Consider the following 14,023-nt stretch of genomic DNA (forward strand, 5'->3'; position numbering starts at 1 on the left):
TATATGACATTCCATTAAAAGTGTGCACTTTGCATATTCTTTAAGAAATTAATGAATGAATTGAGAAATGATTTTAGAAAAATAATTAATGTTGAATGTAATAGTAGAATAAAAAATGTCTTATCTCTTCATATGCTAAAGTAAAAAACTAAAAATGATAAATAATCAAGAATTTTTTTTTTTTTTTTACTGAATATAACATATGAGTTATTTTAAAAAGTTAATTTTTTAATTAAAAAATGAATAATATGGCATGGCATCTCAATAGGAGAGAGAATAATTTTTTTTATGTGTCATGTATATTTTGAGGAAAATATGCAAAGTTGGGTGATATTGTAGTCTTAAAACAAACATAAGTGATATTATTTAATTGAAAAATTAATTTCTCAAACATGGGTGACTATCTAGGGAGTGGGACCATGAAATATTATTATTTTATTTAGATATTATTTAATTGATAAATTAATATTTATTAATTTAAAGAGTGTTTTGAGATTCAATGAAAGTTAATTTTTAATTACATCAAAATCATCCTACTAATTTAGTTATCATATTTATTGAATTCAATAAAAAATAATTTTATGGTGCAGTTTGAAAAGCAATTATTGCATCTAAAATAATGTTACACGTTTAGAGGTCCACAGCTAAGATGAAATTGTGGATACCATCAAAAAAACAATGTTGATGATGAAGTTGAAGATGAACAATACCTTCTAAACGAATTACGCGTAAGGAAACACTCATTTCATTTTGAACTCTTCACAATTTTATGGTGCAGTTCGAAAAGACAATACCTGAACTTTTGGATGCATTAATAAGAAAAGTTAGAGATGAACTTTGACTAAATTTAAAATTAACAAAAAAGAAAACAATAGAATCATATTTCACTAAATTGTCTTAAACATATTTGTACTTTTCAAGAATTATTAATTTATAATATTAATGGGACCATATATTTATACAGGAGTGTCCTGAAAAAATATTATCTTATTGAAATGAGTGATTTTTTCCATTGGCCCAAGTCAGGATCGGAGAAAAATATTAACTGATTATTAATTTATCGAGTATTAATTAGTGAGGTTTTACTGTATTTGCTTTCAGATGAATTATAGCTACTGAATAGTGAATATCAATAGGGTATCAAATTTAATGGAGTTCTTATTACCAACATGGGTTGTGGTGCACTGGTGGGAGTGCTTCACCCTTAGCTAGAGGTCTCGGGTTCGAGTCTTGGGTATGGAGAAAATCATGTTGGGAGTGTCACCCCCGAATGGACCCTGCAGAGCGCGATCCGAATTTAGTCGAAGCTCTAGTGTGAGCTCCAGATACCGGGTGGGAAACCAAAAAAAAAATGTTGAAGTAAACAGTTATGCCTTTTCACTTCCTATGGATGTTGCAAAAAAAATTTATTTTTGTTAAATTATCAAATTAAATAGACGATAAATTATCTTATATAAATGGACTTATATGTCCAGAATATGATCATCACTGGAAAATATAATAGAGGAACAATGTAAATGTACTAGGTATGTTCATTTTTCTGCTAAACTATTTTTAATACAAGTTTAATAATAGATTTATAATATTAAAAATTAAAATATATTATAAGATTCTCCAAATAAATTAGAACGGATTGAAATTATAATCTTTCTTTTCCCTCTCTAAACAACATTTGGTGTGTTGTGTATGTGTAATGTATGTGTATGCGGGTTACTTGTTGGTAAATTTCTCTTTTGTGTTTCATTATCTTGTAATATTTATGTAATTTTTTAATTTATTTTATCAATTATTTATTAATATATTGATTTGTTTAACTTCTTCTTTTTTTTCATTTTGTTTGATATGATGACATGTCAATTTTATTACTTTTCATATTAATTGATTTGATATAAGGAATATTTTTCCTTTTAACTTTAATTCTATACATTTTCTTTTCATAATTTCATTTTTAGTTTGTAATTTTCTAATAAATTAATACATATAAAAAAGAAGGAAAAACTACATAATATGGCAAACTTTGAAGTATTATTTTTAAATACTTTAGATTGTGATGTTTTATTCGGACATGTTAAATGATATTACCTTTAAAAAAATCTAACCATCATATTGTTCCTCAATGAAATATACCCCTTCTCCCCACGTCCCGCCTCACCCAACCCACTATCACCCATAATAGAGATAACGAATCATGTTTTTAAATTGTTAATATTAATTTTTTATTATCTTCACTTGACTTAATATAATTAACAAGTGCCCTTCTTAATAATATAAACCAAATCTAGTTATTTTGTTAACTCGTTAATTTTTTAATTTGTGTTTTATTATTCACATAACTTCAATTTATTATAATATATGAACAGTAATAAGTGTATTATATAATCACTTCATTATATTTTCAAAATATTATCTCCCCCACCCATCCGTCCCTCTTCGTACCTTTTTCTACTATACTTTAATTATTTTTCGCTAGTTTGACTTTGAGTTTTTTTTTATGTTCATTAAATTCATTAGTTATTGAGATTTTAGTTACGTGGTATATATAATTTAAGACTTTTGAATTTAAGTTACTTAAATTTTTATATTTCAATACTCCTTGATTAGAAAATACTTTTTCATCTAACTGAAAGTCGTGCTCTTCACATTTTTTAAATTATAATTTCTAAATTGTTTTCTAATTTTGTCCTGACTCACGGTTAATGCATTGATCAATAATTATGACTTTTCATTACTGTATAAGAAATGACATTATACACTCCATACATGTTTCCTTTTTGACATGTATAATTTGTAAATGAATCAAATAAATTTACATAAATTAATTAGTTCATCCCAGAATTTATGAATTCAAATATCTGCAAATTGAACTAAACAACAGGTTCAAATAATAGAAGAAAATGCACTATTTTCTTTTTCAAAAGAAAGTTTTTATGTACTTTTTTCTCAAGTGACATTCTCATCTTTGTATAAAATTTCAGAAGTAAGTTTTGTTTTAAGAATGCTTGAATATTTTTTTCATTTGGTGAACACGACTATTCCTTGCTTCTAATTTAATCTCTCTAAAAAAAATATATACTCAAGTATTCTAATGCAACACAAAGAAACACCCATTATATTGTGTGTGAGATTGTAACTATTCATATTGATTTTATTCTTACAGAATGAAATGCTTTTTGAGATAATAAAAATAAAAATACTATTAATACAAAATCAACCTAACAGAGGAACGACAACCAAATCCGAATACCAATTGAGTTCAATACATGCTAAAATCACATAAAATGAAACATTTTAATATTTGCTTTAAAAATGAATAGAGTAGGACTAAATTATGAAAAAAGAAAATAGGAGATGGAGAAAATAATTATCAAAGTAGTAATTCATGTACTTAAAATATCCAAATATAGCGTAAATAATCCATTGTCATAAAATATTTCAGAATACCTTCATTTCTCTATCATCAATTTATTCTTCTTCATCATCTCATTGGAGAGGATAGTGATTACTTCACTCATACAAAAACAATATCATATAAAACAATTAAAATATAGGGCATATAAACATACAATACATTCTTATACTGACTCTCAATTATTTTTTTATGATCTTAGCGAGTGCAATTTATTTTTTTGTTGAGATGTTAGTTTGCTATGTTTGGATTGTATTTTGAATAGTTGGTTTCAAGAAGGTGTGGGTGATGAAGATAAGAATAACTTTTTTTTTTTAAAGATGTGGATTATAAGGTTTAAATGATTTTTAAGGATAAGGTTAGTTATTTTTTGAAATTTAATTTTTAAATTAATTATTTAGGTATTTAATAATGACTAATTTTGTGCTTTTTGCCAAAGGACGTGTGTTCTTCCCATTTTTTACATATTTTTTTGGATTTAAAGTTTTTTTTTCTTTCTATTTTAAATAATGCATGTTATATTGAGATTATTTTAATTAATAAGTATATATTACAACAAATTGATACAACTTGAGTGAAAGGGAGTTTTAGAAAAAAAATTTAACCAGTCTCAAGTGAATAATATTTTTTATCTCAAATCAAAAACACTTTCTTCTTTGTTATTGTTTGAAATAATTTTTTCCTAAATGATATGATAAATCTATTCTTTTTCATTATTTTGTCATAAGTTATAATAATAATTTTTTAAAAATAAATTTAGTTAGTGTAATAAATCTTATTTTTATCTTATTTTAATTAGTATTAAATCATCTGTTTTTAAAAAATATTGACATTTGTCATTATTTGTGTGAGTTGATGATATGTGTCTATTTTATTTAATAGTGTGTATTTAAATAGTTGTATAATATATAATTATTTATTATTTAAAATTTTAAAAATTTGTGGGGCTGACATGTGGCATTTTTTCTTCTCCTTTTATATATAGATTTATAAATCAAACTCATGTTGATAATACGCTTGTACTTTTATCTTATCGTGTCTGCAAAATTCATCTCTCGAGTTGGCATATTCCAATCAACAATTAGACAATATAATAAGAATATCCATCCACCATTACATGTTCTCTGATCGAGAAAGATGATGAACATACAAGACAATGCATAGATATGAATTGGAATGAAATTTGAAAAAAATAAGGTTGATTTAGGTATATAGGAAGAGAAAGCTTTGGAGATGATAAACATAAGGAATAGTGACCGTAAAACATGTATGAAAATAAATGATTAATCATGTAATTGCATATTTACTATTTAATATTTAAATAAATCTATAATAAATAAATAAAATATACTATAGCTATGTGCCTTAAATATATAACAAAGTTTGTCATATTATGTAGTTTTTCCTTTATTTAATAGCAGGGGGCGCAACGTGCAATGCACGTTTTCAGGACTAGTATTACTAAAAGGGGAAAGCTCCAAGCTTTAAAGTTGGATTACCATTTTACCCCTTCATTATATTAAAATGTTATAAATTATTTAATTAATTAAATAGTAAAAATAAAATTATAATTCACCCAAGGCTTAATTACATGTTTTAGGTTCAAAAACAAAATTTTGCGTGTTTAGATAAACAAAATGTCAAAACATTTCAAATTCTTTGGTACGTTAATTTAGAAACAGTTAATATTTAAAGGAGGCTACTTTTTTAAATGTTGTCATACTAAATGTTAATAATAGTTAAAATAATGATAAGAAATAATAATTTCTCATTTTACAAGCTTTCCAAAATTAGTTTATACATTTCCGGAATGATTATAAATAATAGGTATATAATTTAATAAAATAATTACTATAAAAACTTGCAGTAGCTTATGACTTTATATGGTTTTCTATAGCACTAATATTATAAGTTCAAAAAAACTTTAAAGAGATAAAAATTAATTTTAGAAAGAATCTTTTTCACTACCCCATTAACTACACATACATACAATGTATGTTATTTATTTATGTCATTTATTAAATTAATAAATTTATATTATCTTGAGCTCGTAGTTATAAAAATTTTGCAGAAATTGAAGAGTTGTCTTTACATTATTCAATACAGATTATTATATTAGTCAATTTCCTCCATATATCAGCTCACTCTTTTGCATTACTCTTCTTTTACTCAACATACTTCCTTATTCATGGTTAGGTAAATATATTCTACGGATTTTTCTTCTATTCCTCTTATTACAATTTTACATTTTTCATTCCAATTTATTGATACTATTTTTTCTAATTTTGTCTTTTCTTTTTTTAATAGAAGTTATTGTGTGCAATTCGTACTATAATGCAAAAAGAAAAAATGACTTTATAGTGTTTTCAAAAATATAGATATAATTGTTGTTATGCATTTCAAGTTTTCTTTATATATACACGGTTGAATGTTGATGTATAGATTGAAAGTTTCTCAATGAATTGCAGGGATTATCGTGAGGTATGATTGATTAAACTCATTAGAAATACATATTATTAGTATGCTTATAGTTTGAAATTTGAGGATATCTATTTTGAATTCTTATCTTATACATGTTTTCCAATTTATATTACAATCAAATATTTTTTTATTTATAAAAAAATTATAACATAGACATATATTATACAACCATATGGGATATAAGTTCAACGCACGTGTCCAGATACTAGTATATATATATATATATATATATATATATATATATATATATATATATAAAAGTTGGGGGACCGCATATAATTTAATTCAATAAATGATAATTTTGCCATAATTTCAATGTGTTGTTATGAGCTTCACAAAGCCGCACAAGAAAGTTCTTCAAAAATCTCTAAGCTAAACTAAAAGATAAGATTCAATATTAAGAGTTCTTCAAAAAAATCTAAGCTAAACTAAAAGATAAGATTCAATATTAAGTTTCTTAAAAAATTACTTAGTTAAACTTAAAAATAAGATTCAATAATCCAATAATAGATAGATTGTGCTTCTTTTTAGCCCTTTGTGAGAATTTGGGTCTGAAATTCGAGAAATTGTAATTCTACCCATATCCATACATCCGGGCCTCACTAAAGTGGCTGAGAGTTCGTAAAGCGACTATCCATATTCCTAAAGCGAACCACACCTTTCTTGGCCCCTCCACAGAAGCAGATCCCGAGTGGTCGCTTAAGTGAACCTTTGACTTTAGTTGACCTTGACCATTCGTAGAAGCAAACACTCTTTTGCTGGTGCAAGATCAGAGACAGTTTTATGTCAGTTCAGCTCATTTTTCCACTCTTTTCCATCATGTTCTTCCGAGAGATAAATACCTGAAATCAACACAATTCAATGAATAATTAGCCTCTTTTTCTCTTTGAGTGCCACAAAATCATAAGAAAAAAGCTTCAAATGAGTGAAAAAATTTCACTCATCACACGTCACCGGAATGAGGGTTCTCTTTATATATATATATATATGAGATGATTAAAAATAAGTGGGATTCGCTTACGAAAAGTGATGAATGCCCTCACATATCTCACATCTTATATGAAATTTGGACTGTGACAATAATACAAAAAAATGTAAGTTGGGGGACCACACTACCCCATATAATTTTGCTCAATAATTGATATTTTTTCCATAATTTAAATGTGTTGTTATGCCTTGGTCACAAAAAATAAAGACAAATACGCACAAGAAAGTCCACAAAATAGGGTGTAGAAAAGAAAATAGAGAGAGTATTGAAAACACTCATGAATTTGGCTCAAATTATTAGTTTCGTCACTGAATTATTGACAGATTTAGAAACACCCCTCTACTCGACTAACTAAACTTAGATACACCCCCGGTACACCCCCGATCTGCCACATGATGACATAGCAAGTGATCTTAAACTCTTGTAGGAGCATGGACTCTTAATAAAAAGTCGAGAGAAGTGTTGAAAATACCCTTTAGGGATATATTTCACTCACATTGCAAGATCAGATGTATATTTAACTTCAGTTAGTCAAGTAAAAAATGTTTTTAATACTGTCAATAGTTTGGAGATGAAATTAATAATTCACGCCGAGTTTGGATATTCCCTGTCAAGAAAATATGGTGGTATGGGTCAAAAAAAAGAGCCGGCTATACGGCAAAACATGTTTTTGTCACTTGACTTTGAATAAGAATGTATAGTTATTGTAACATTTGTCATTTGGCAAAGTAAGTTAAAATAGCCGTCCCTGTGTGTACTTTTAGCTCCACTTCACCAAAGTCAAAAAGACTTTAGTTCTATAGCTCCAAAAACTTTTGTAAAACCATTTTCGTTTCACATGGCTTCAGAGAGCATTCTCCGCCACACCAGCGTGTTCTTATCGGAAATTCTTGCGCATTCTGAGCTCCGTCACTGGCTATTCTCACTCTTTCATCAATCCGCTGATCAATCTGTTGCAATTGAAACTATAGAAAATGCAGCTTCCACTTCCAATTACTCCTCTCTCAAACTAGCTGCTGAAAAGATTCTTGTTTCATTAGACTCTGAAAACACATTTTCTTCCTTTTTGTTATCTCTCGTTTATACTCTTCTGCATAAACCCGTAGATGCTGCTCTTAGTCTTCTTCATGTGTTTTACACTGATCCTTTCATTGCAAGAGTGGAAATTGCACCTCTTGTTTTTGAACAGTTGTTTCTTATTCATTTCATTCCTATTCTTCACTGGTACAATCACCAAAGGTCAACAATTATGCCATTATTCAACGCGGTTTCAGCACCTACCATGTCTTTGTCAACTATAAGCAGAGAGCAAGCCTCTCAGTTGAAGGATTTGGAGAATGAGTATGAGGAAATTCTTGATGAGAATTGTAGAGTTTTTTCTCGATATTTCAAGGAGGTTTTGCGAGCCAAAAATCAAGACAAGATTATTGATCCACCATCTGTAATTGTACAAAGGAGTGACTGTTTTGAGTTTAGCAAAGATGAGGAGATGATCAATCAAGAATATGGATTGAAAAATCGACGGTATAATGTAATGCTTTACTATTATTTACAATTCTACCTTAACTTTACTTTGTTGTTTACAGTATTTTATTCATCTTATCACAATGGTTTGCTGCTTTGATTTTTACTTTAGTTTTCTATGACTGATTATTGTTGCATACATCGGTGCAGCCAATATGGACTGATTCTGTTGAAGGAGACAAGTCAGTCATGAAATTGAATAGTAGTAGCAAAGAGTTTTCAAAGTTTCCGTCTTTTTATCCTCAGAGAGTTTCCCTGAAAGTTCTTACAAGTCAAAGATCATCAATAAAATCAAAGCCATCCAATTTTGATTTGGAACATGAGTCTTGTTCAAGTGATGATTCCAATGATCCTTGTTCCACTGAATCCAAGGGCGAAAATGAGGTAACCGATTGATAATAACAATGAATCAGAATAGCCTGAAGACTGATACACCTATACAGATTGTTCTAGTTATTAAAGTGATCCTTGTGTCTTTTAGGATATGAACAAAAGAATGTCATTGCTCAACACAAGGCAGACGCAATATCTAAACGAGAAGCAGCCTATTATCAGAGAATCAAGCTGGTTGGTATAAATAAAGCACTTGCTAGAATTATACATTTTTTTTTGATATAATATTTATGATTTTATTGCTATATCAGCCATCCAGATGCTTTAATGGAATCCAGTGGAAAGAATACACCACCAAAGGATTTTGTATGTCCCATAACTACACATGTACTTGAAGATCCAGTGACTCTTGAAACTGGTCAGACATATGAAAGAAAGGCTATTCAAGAATGGCTGGAGAGGGGAAATGCCACTTGTCCAATAACACGGCAGAAGCTACATAGTACTCAACTACCGAAAACAAATTATGTGCTCAAGCGCCTCATTGCAAGCTGGCAGGAAAAGGACCAAAATTCAGCTCCTCTTCATAGGTGTGAACCTGAATATCAACCAGTGAAGATACCAGGTCCACGTACTAGTTTAGGAGGCCTAGGTTCTTTAGATGGAACCATCAGTGAGCTTCGTCGTGCAATAACCAACCTCTGTACATCAGAGATTCTAAGAGAGTCTGAAATGGCAGTGCTACAAATTGAGCAGTTCTGGAGAGAAGGTCAGATGGTTGGTATTCAGACAATGCTCTCAAAACCTCCAGTTATCAATGGTTTTGTAGAGATCCTTTCCAGTTCTGTTGATCCCGATGTTTTGATGGCAACGATATTTCTCCTCTCCGAGCTGGGATCAAGAGATAATGGTGTCATCCAAACACTGACCAGAGTTGACACTGATGTAGAATGCATTGTTGCTCTTTTTCAGAAGGGATTACTGGAAGCTGTTGTTCTGATCTATCTATTGATGCCATTTATTGGAAATCTTGCAGAAATGGAATTGCTGGACTCTCTTCTAAAAGTTCTCATCAGTCGTGAGGAAGACTTGGTTAGCATGTTTATGAAGCCCAAATCAGCTTCAGTGCTTCTTCTTGGACATGCTCTTAAAAGCATAGAGGAGGAAAGAGCTTCCAAAATTGTCAAGAGGTTGACTTCGGCAAAAGTAGTAGAGTCTATTTTATGCAGCTTGGAAGTTGAATTAGTCGAAGAACGACTATCAGCTGTGGTTATATTATTGAGATGCATGCAACAGGATGGAAGATGCAGGAATATGATAGCTGATAAAGCTGAATTAACACACCTGTTAGAGAGCTTCATTGAGTCGAACGATGCAGATAGGTTTGAGATTATCCAGTTCCTATCTGAACTGGTCAAGTTAAACAGGTATATTACTCTTAACTATATGAAATTCCATCTTGTTCAAATGTCTTCACTCACTGTATTATTTCTCCAGAAGGGCATTTAATGAGCAAGTGTTGCACATTATTAAGAATGAAGGTACTTATAGCTCAATGCACTGCCTCCTCATTTACCTACAGACAGCTCTCCCTGATCAGTGTCCTGTTGTGGCTGGCCTACTTCTACAGCTTGATCTGCTTGTATGAGTCTTAGTTTATATCTATTTCATCCTCAACCTAGTTCTCTTTTTTTTCTCTAACTGGACATGAACAATCCAATCTCATGTGAAATAACATGGGCTGTCTTGAACTGCAGGCAGAACCAAGGAAAATGAGCATCTATAGAGAGGAAGCTGTAGATGTCCTAATTATGTGTCTCAAAAATTCAGATTATCCTGACTCTCAAATAGCTGCTGCTGAGACACTTTTAGCGCTCCAAGGAAGGTTTTCCTATTCTGGTAAACCTCTTATTAGGGAGTTTCTACTTAAACGTGCAGGACTTGACCGGACAGATCATAGCAATGCAGCGCAAAATGATACTGGATATCTGTCTAGTAGTCAAGAAACAATGGTCAGCTTCATTCCTATAAATGATACAGTAGCATTCCTAAATCATGTTACCAGATGTGAAATACTTAATTTCAATCCCCTTATATTCTGTAAAAAAACATTTATAGGAAGAAGAGTTAGCTGCTGAGGACTGGGAGAGGAAAATGGCATTTTCTCTGGTCAGCTATGAATTCGGATTACTATTTGAAGCTTTAGCAGATGGCCTGAAGAGTAAATCAGCAGATTTATTTTCTGCATGTTTTCTGTCTGCTACTTGGCTGGTATACATGCTAACCATCCTTCCAGACACTGGAATTAGAGGAGCAGCAAGAGTATGCTTGCTCAAGCAGTTTGTATCAATATTCAAATCTTCAAGGGATACAGAGAATAAAGCACTTTGCTTGCTTGCACTGAGGAGCTTTATCAGTGAGCCTGGTATGTGGAACATTCAATATCACGACATTTATCATGTAGGCTTTTGGGTGTATATGAGTAGTAATCAGTCAAATTGATATGGAAATCATTTGTCTATACATGATGTATTTTTGACATGCTACTGTGGCTTAGTTGGTCATGGTTTTATATCGAAGACATAATGTTGGTCATTGAAGATTATTCTCATTTGTCATATGGTGAATTTCAGAAGGACTGCATGATCTAACAATCCATGTGAAGGATATACTTAAAGGTTTGAGAGAACTAAAGAAATCATCCACCATGGCTGTTGAAGTTTTTAACCTTTTTTCAGAAGAGCGAGAATCTAGTGCTGTAAGTTTCTGGCATATCCCCACATTTAGTTATCAACAATAATAACCACCCTAATCATCCAAATTTTATTGTTATCAGGATATGTGGAATCATAAAGAAATTGCACTGGAGGATTGCAGTGTTAACGGTGAAGTCTCTTCAATTGTGTGCTTCAGAAATAAAGTTTTTTCCAGTCATACAGATGGAACTATAAAGGTTGATATATGCTATTTTCAGAAATGTCCGTCTTTTATCACTTGTAAATAAGTTGTGAAACATTACCTTTAAGATATGCTAAAGAAAAAGAAGATATGAGATGTAATAAATGTTAAAGAGTGGTCTTAGTCTGCCCCTGCGTATCATGAATACTTGTTTATCAAAATTGTTACAGAGCAATGTTTAGTAAAAGGACCTTGGTCAAGTTCAGTGTCACCAGTTCAATTGTAGAACAAAAGCTTGCAAGGTTGAGTTTGATGGGAAATTTCTTTATTCTTGAAGGTATGGACAGTAAAAGCTAAAAGCTTACACCTCATCCAAGAAATCCGAGATCATCTCAAAGCTGCGACAAGCCTGGTAGTTCTACAATCAGGAGAAAAGTTGTACAGTGGTTCACTTGATAGAACTGTGAGGGTAAGAGATACATCTCTTAAGACGCATAACACATACGGTTTATCTTTCTAAATCTGTCTGTCCTGTCACTTGTAGGTGTGGTCCATCCAGGATGAAGGAATAGAATGTGAAGAAATTCATGAAATGAAGGATCATGTCAATAACCTAATGGTCTCAACCAGCTTGTCATGCTTCATTCCTCAGGGAGCTGGCATTAAGGTCAGTTCTCGAGAGTCTTTAAGTACAAATTTAGAATGTTCACTTCACATTTTGTGAAAATAATAACCATTGATTGATTAACAAACAATCAATAAACATTGATTGATTGGGACTTGTTTTGTAGTAGAAATCTTGCTGAATGTTGATAATGAGTTTGTGTGTGAATTATTGGAGGTTGTTCGTTTAACTATATCTTGTATCCCAAAAATCAGGTGCATTCATGGAATGGAGCAACCAAACTTTTAAATCAACAGAAGTATGCAAAATGCCTGACTCTTGTTAAAGGAAAACTGTATTGTGGATGTGTTGATAACAGCATTCAGGATATTGATTTGCCAACTGGAACAATTAACTCTATTCAAAGTGGCTCAAGAAAATTATTAGGGAAATCAAGTCCCATATATGCCATACAAGTTCATGATGGACAACTATTTTCCGCAGCTACTTCCTTAGATGGAGCAGTTGTGAAGGTATTGTCAAGAATACGATAGATTGTTATTCATCGTTATTAGTTTTAATCTCTGCACTAGACACTTCATGCTTCTTCACAAGTATGACCACCATAAATAGTCTTAAATATTGAACATCTGAAATATACTCATTAACATATTTTGTATTTCTATTCTTGTTTCGCAAAAAAAGATATGGAATACATCAAACTACAGCATGGTTGGATCACTGCAATCCACATTAGACGTTCGCACAATGGCTGTCAGTTCAGAGCTGATTTATTTAGGGGGGAAAGGAGGTATTGTGGAAGCCTGGTGTAAAAAGAAACATAATAGAGTGGAGACACTACAAACTGGTATAAATGGCAAAGTTGTTTGCATGGTTCTTGATACTAATGAAGAGACTTTAGTCATCGGAACATCTGATGGCAGAATTCAGGTAGACGACTACTTTTCTTTCACTTCAATTAGTATCTTATAGTGATATCCTTTGAACTAAAATACGTTCTGCAGGCTTGGAGACTGAGTTGAAGTACAATGGTGTAATCAGCTGGTTTATCAACATTCTTTTCAGGAAATAAGCAACGAAAATTCCCGTATCAACAATGTTACTAAAATATGTATATAGTTGAATTCGTTATATCAATAAACTCTTTGGGTTTGATCTCAACTTTCTGTAGTTCATTTTGTTCAATAAGAAATGTGGATAGTTGAATGATTATCCATGTTGAAGTAAGAACCGCGTGGGTCTTCTAAACAAGAAGCTCATTACTGCACTTTGTATAGGTAAAAAATAGCCAAGACATGTGACCGTATTGAATCATGACACAAGGAAGATAACAATGGTAACGACAATACTCCAAAAACTAATGGTATGATTGATGATTCAATCCATACAAATAGTACCCGGCCAAGGGTTGGAATGCCCATAGGAAAAATCAATAGTCTGTTGGGTTTTAAAAGGTGTGCATGGAAAATGAAGAGTTGCGATTTTTATGAAGAGTTGCGACTTTTATGGAGAGTTGTGACTTTTATGAAGAGTTGTGACTTTTATGAAAAGTTGCGACTTTTTTATGAAAAGTTGTGACTTTTATGAAAAGTTGCGACTTTTATGAAAGGTTGTGACCTTTCCGAAAGATTGTGACTTTTCCAAAGAATTGTGACCTTTCCGATAAGGCACAATAAAAACATTTTCACACTACCCTTTGTTTTCTATAAATTGAGGGATTTCCTCTCATTTTAGTAAAGAACGGATTTTTCTGGACTTCTACTACTAC

General features: G+C 31.1%; 1 protein-coding gene across 2 annotated transcripts; it reads left to right on the forward strand.

The window, feature by feature from the left end:
- The first annotated feature begins 8,135 nt into the window (after positions 1–8,135).
- LOC125876861 (putative E3 ubiquitin-protein ligase LIN-1) lies at positions 8,136–13,445 on the forward strand. Of its 2 annotated transcripts, none has more exons than XM_049558116.1 (14): positions 8,136–8,406; positions 8,550–8,783; positions 8,881–8,966; positions 9,044–10,159; positions 10,230–10,374; positions 10,490–10,744; positions 10,851–11,157; positions 11,366–11,490; positions 11,569–11,685; positions 11,968–12,099; positions 12,175–12,297; positions 12,510–12,767; positions 12,940–13,185; positions 13,260–13,445. In XM_049558116.1, exons 1-14 carry the CDS (start codon positions 8,158–8,160, stop codon positions 13,275–13,277), a joined length of 3,411 nt encoding a protein of 1,136 aa, XP_049414073.1. In that variant the 5' UTR covers positions 8,136–8,157; the 3' UTR covers positions 13,278–13,445. The 2 variants fall into 2 exon arrangements, with proteins under 2 accessions (XP_049414073.1, XP_049414074.1); XM_049558117.1 differs by having other exon boundaries at positions 10,233–10,374.
- The last annotated feature ends 578 nt before the right edge of the window (positions 13,446–14,023 follow it).

The sequence above is a fragment of the Solanum stenotomum genome, chromosome 9 (assembly GCF_019186545.1).
Source record: "Solanum stenotomum isolate F172 chromosome 9, ASM1918654v1, whole genome shotgun sequence".
Taxonomy (NCBI): Eukaryota; Viridiplantae; Streptophyta; class Magnoliopsida; order Solanales; family Solanaceae; genus Solanum; species Solanum stenotomum.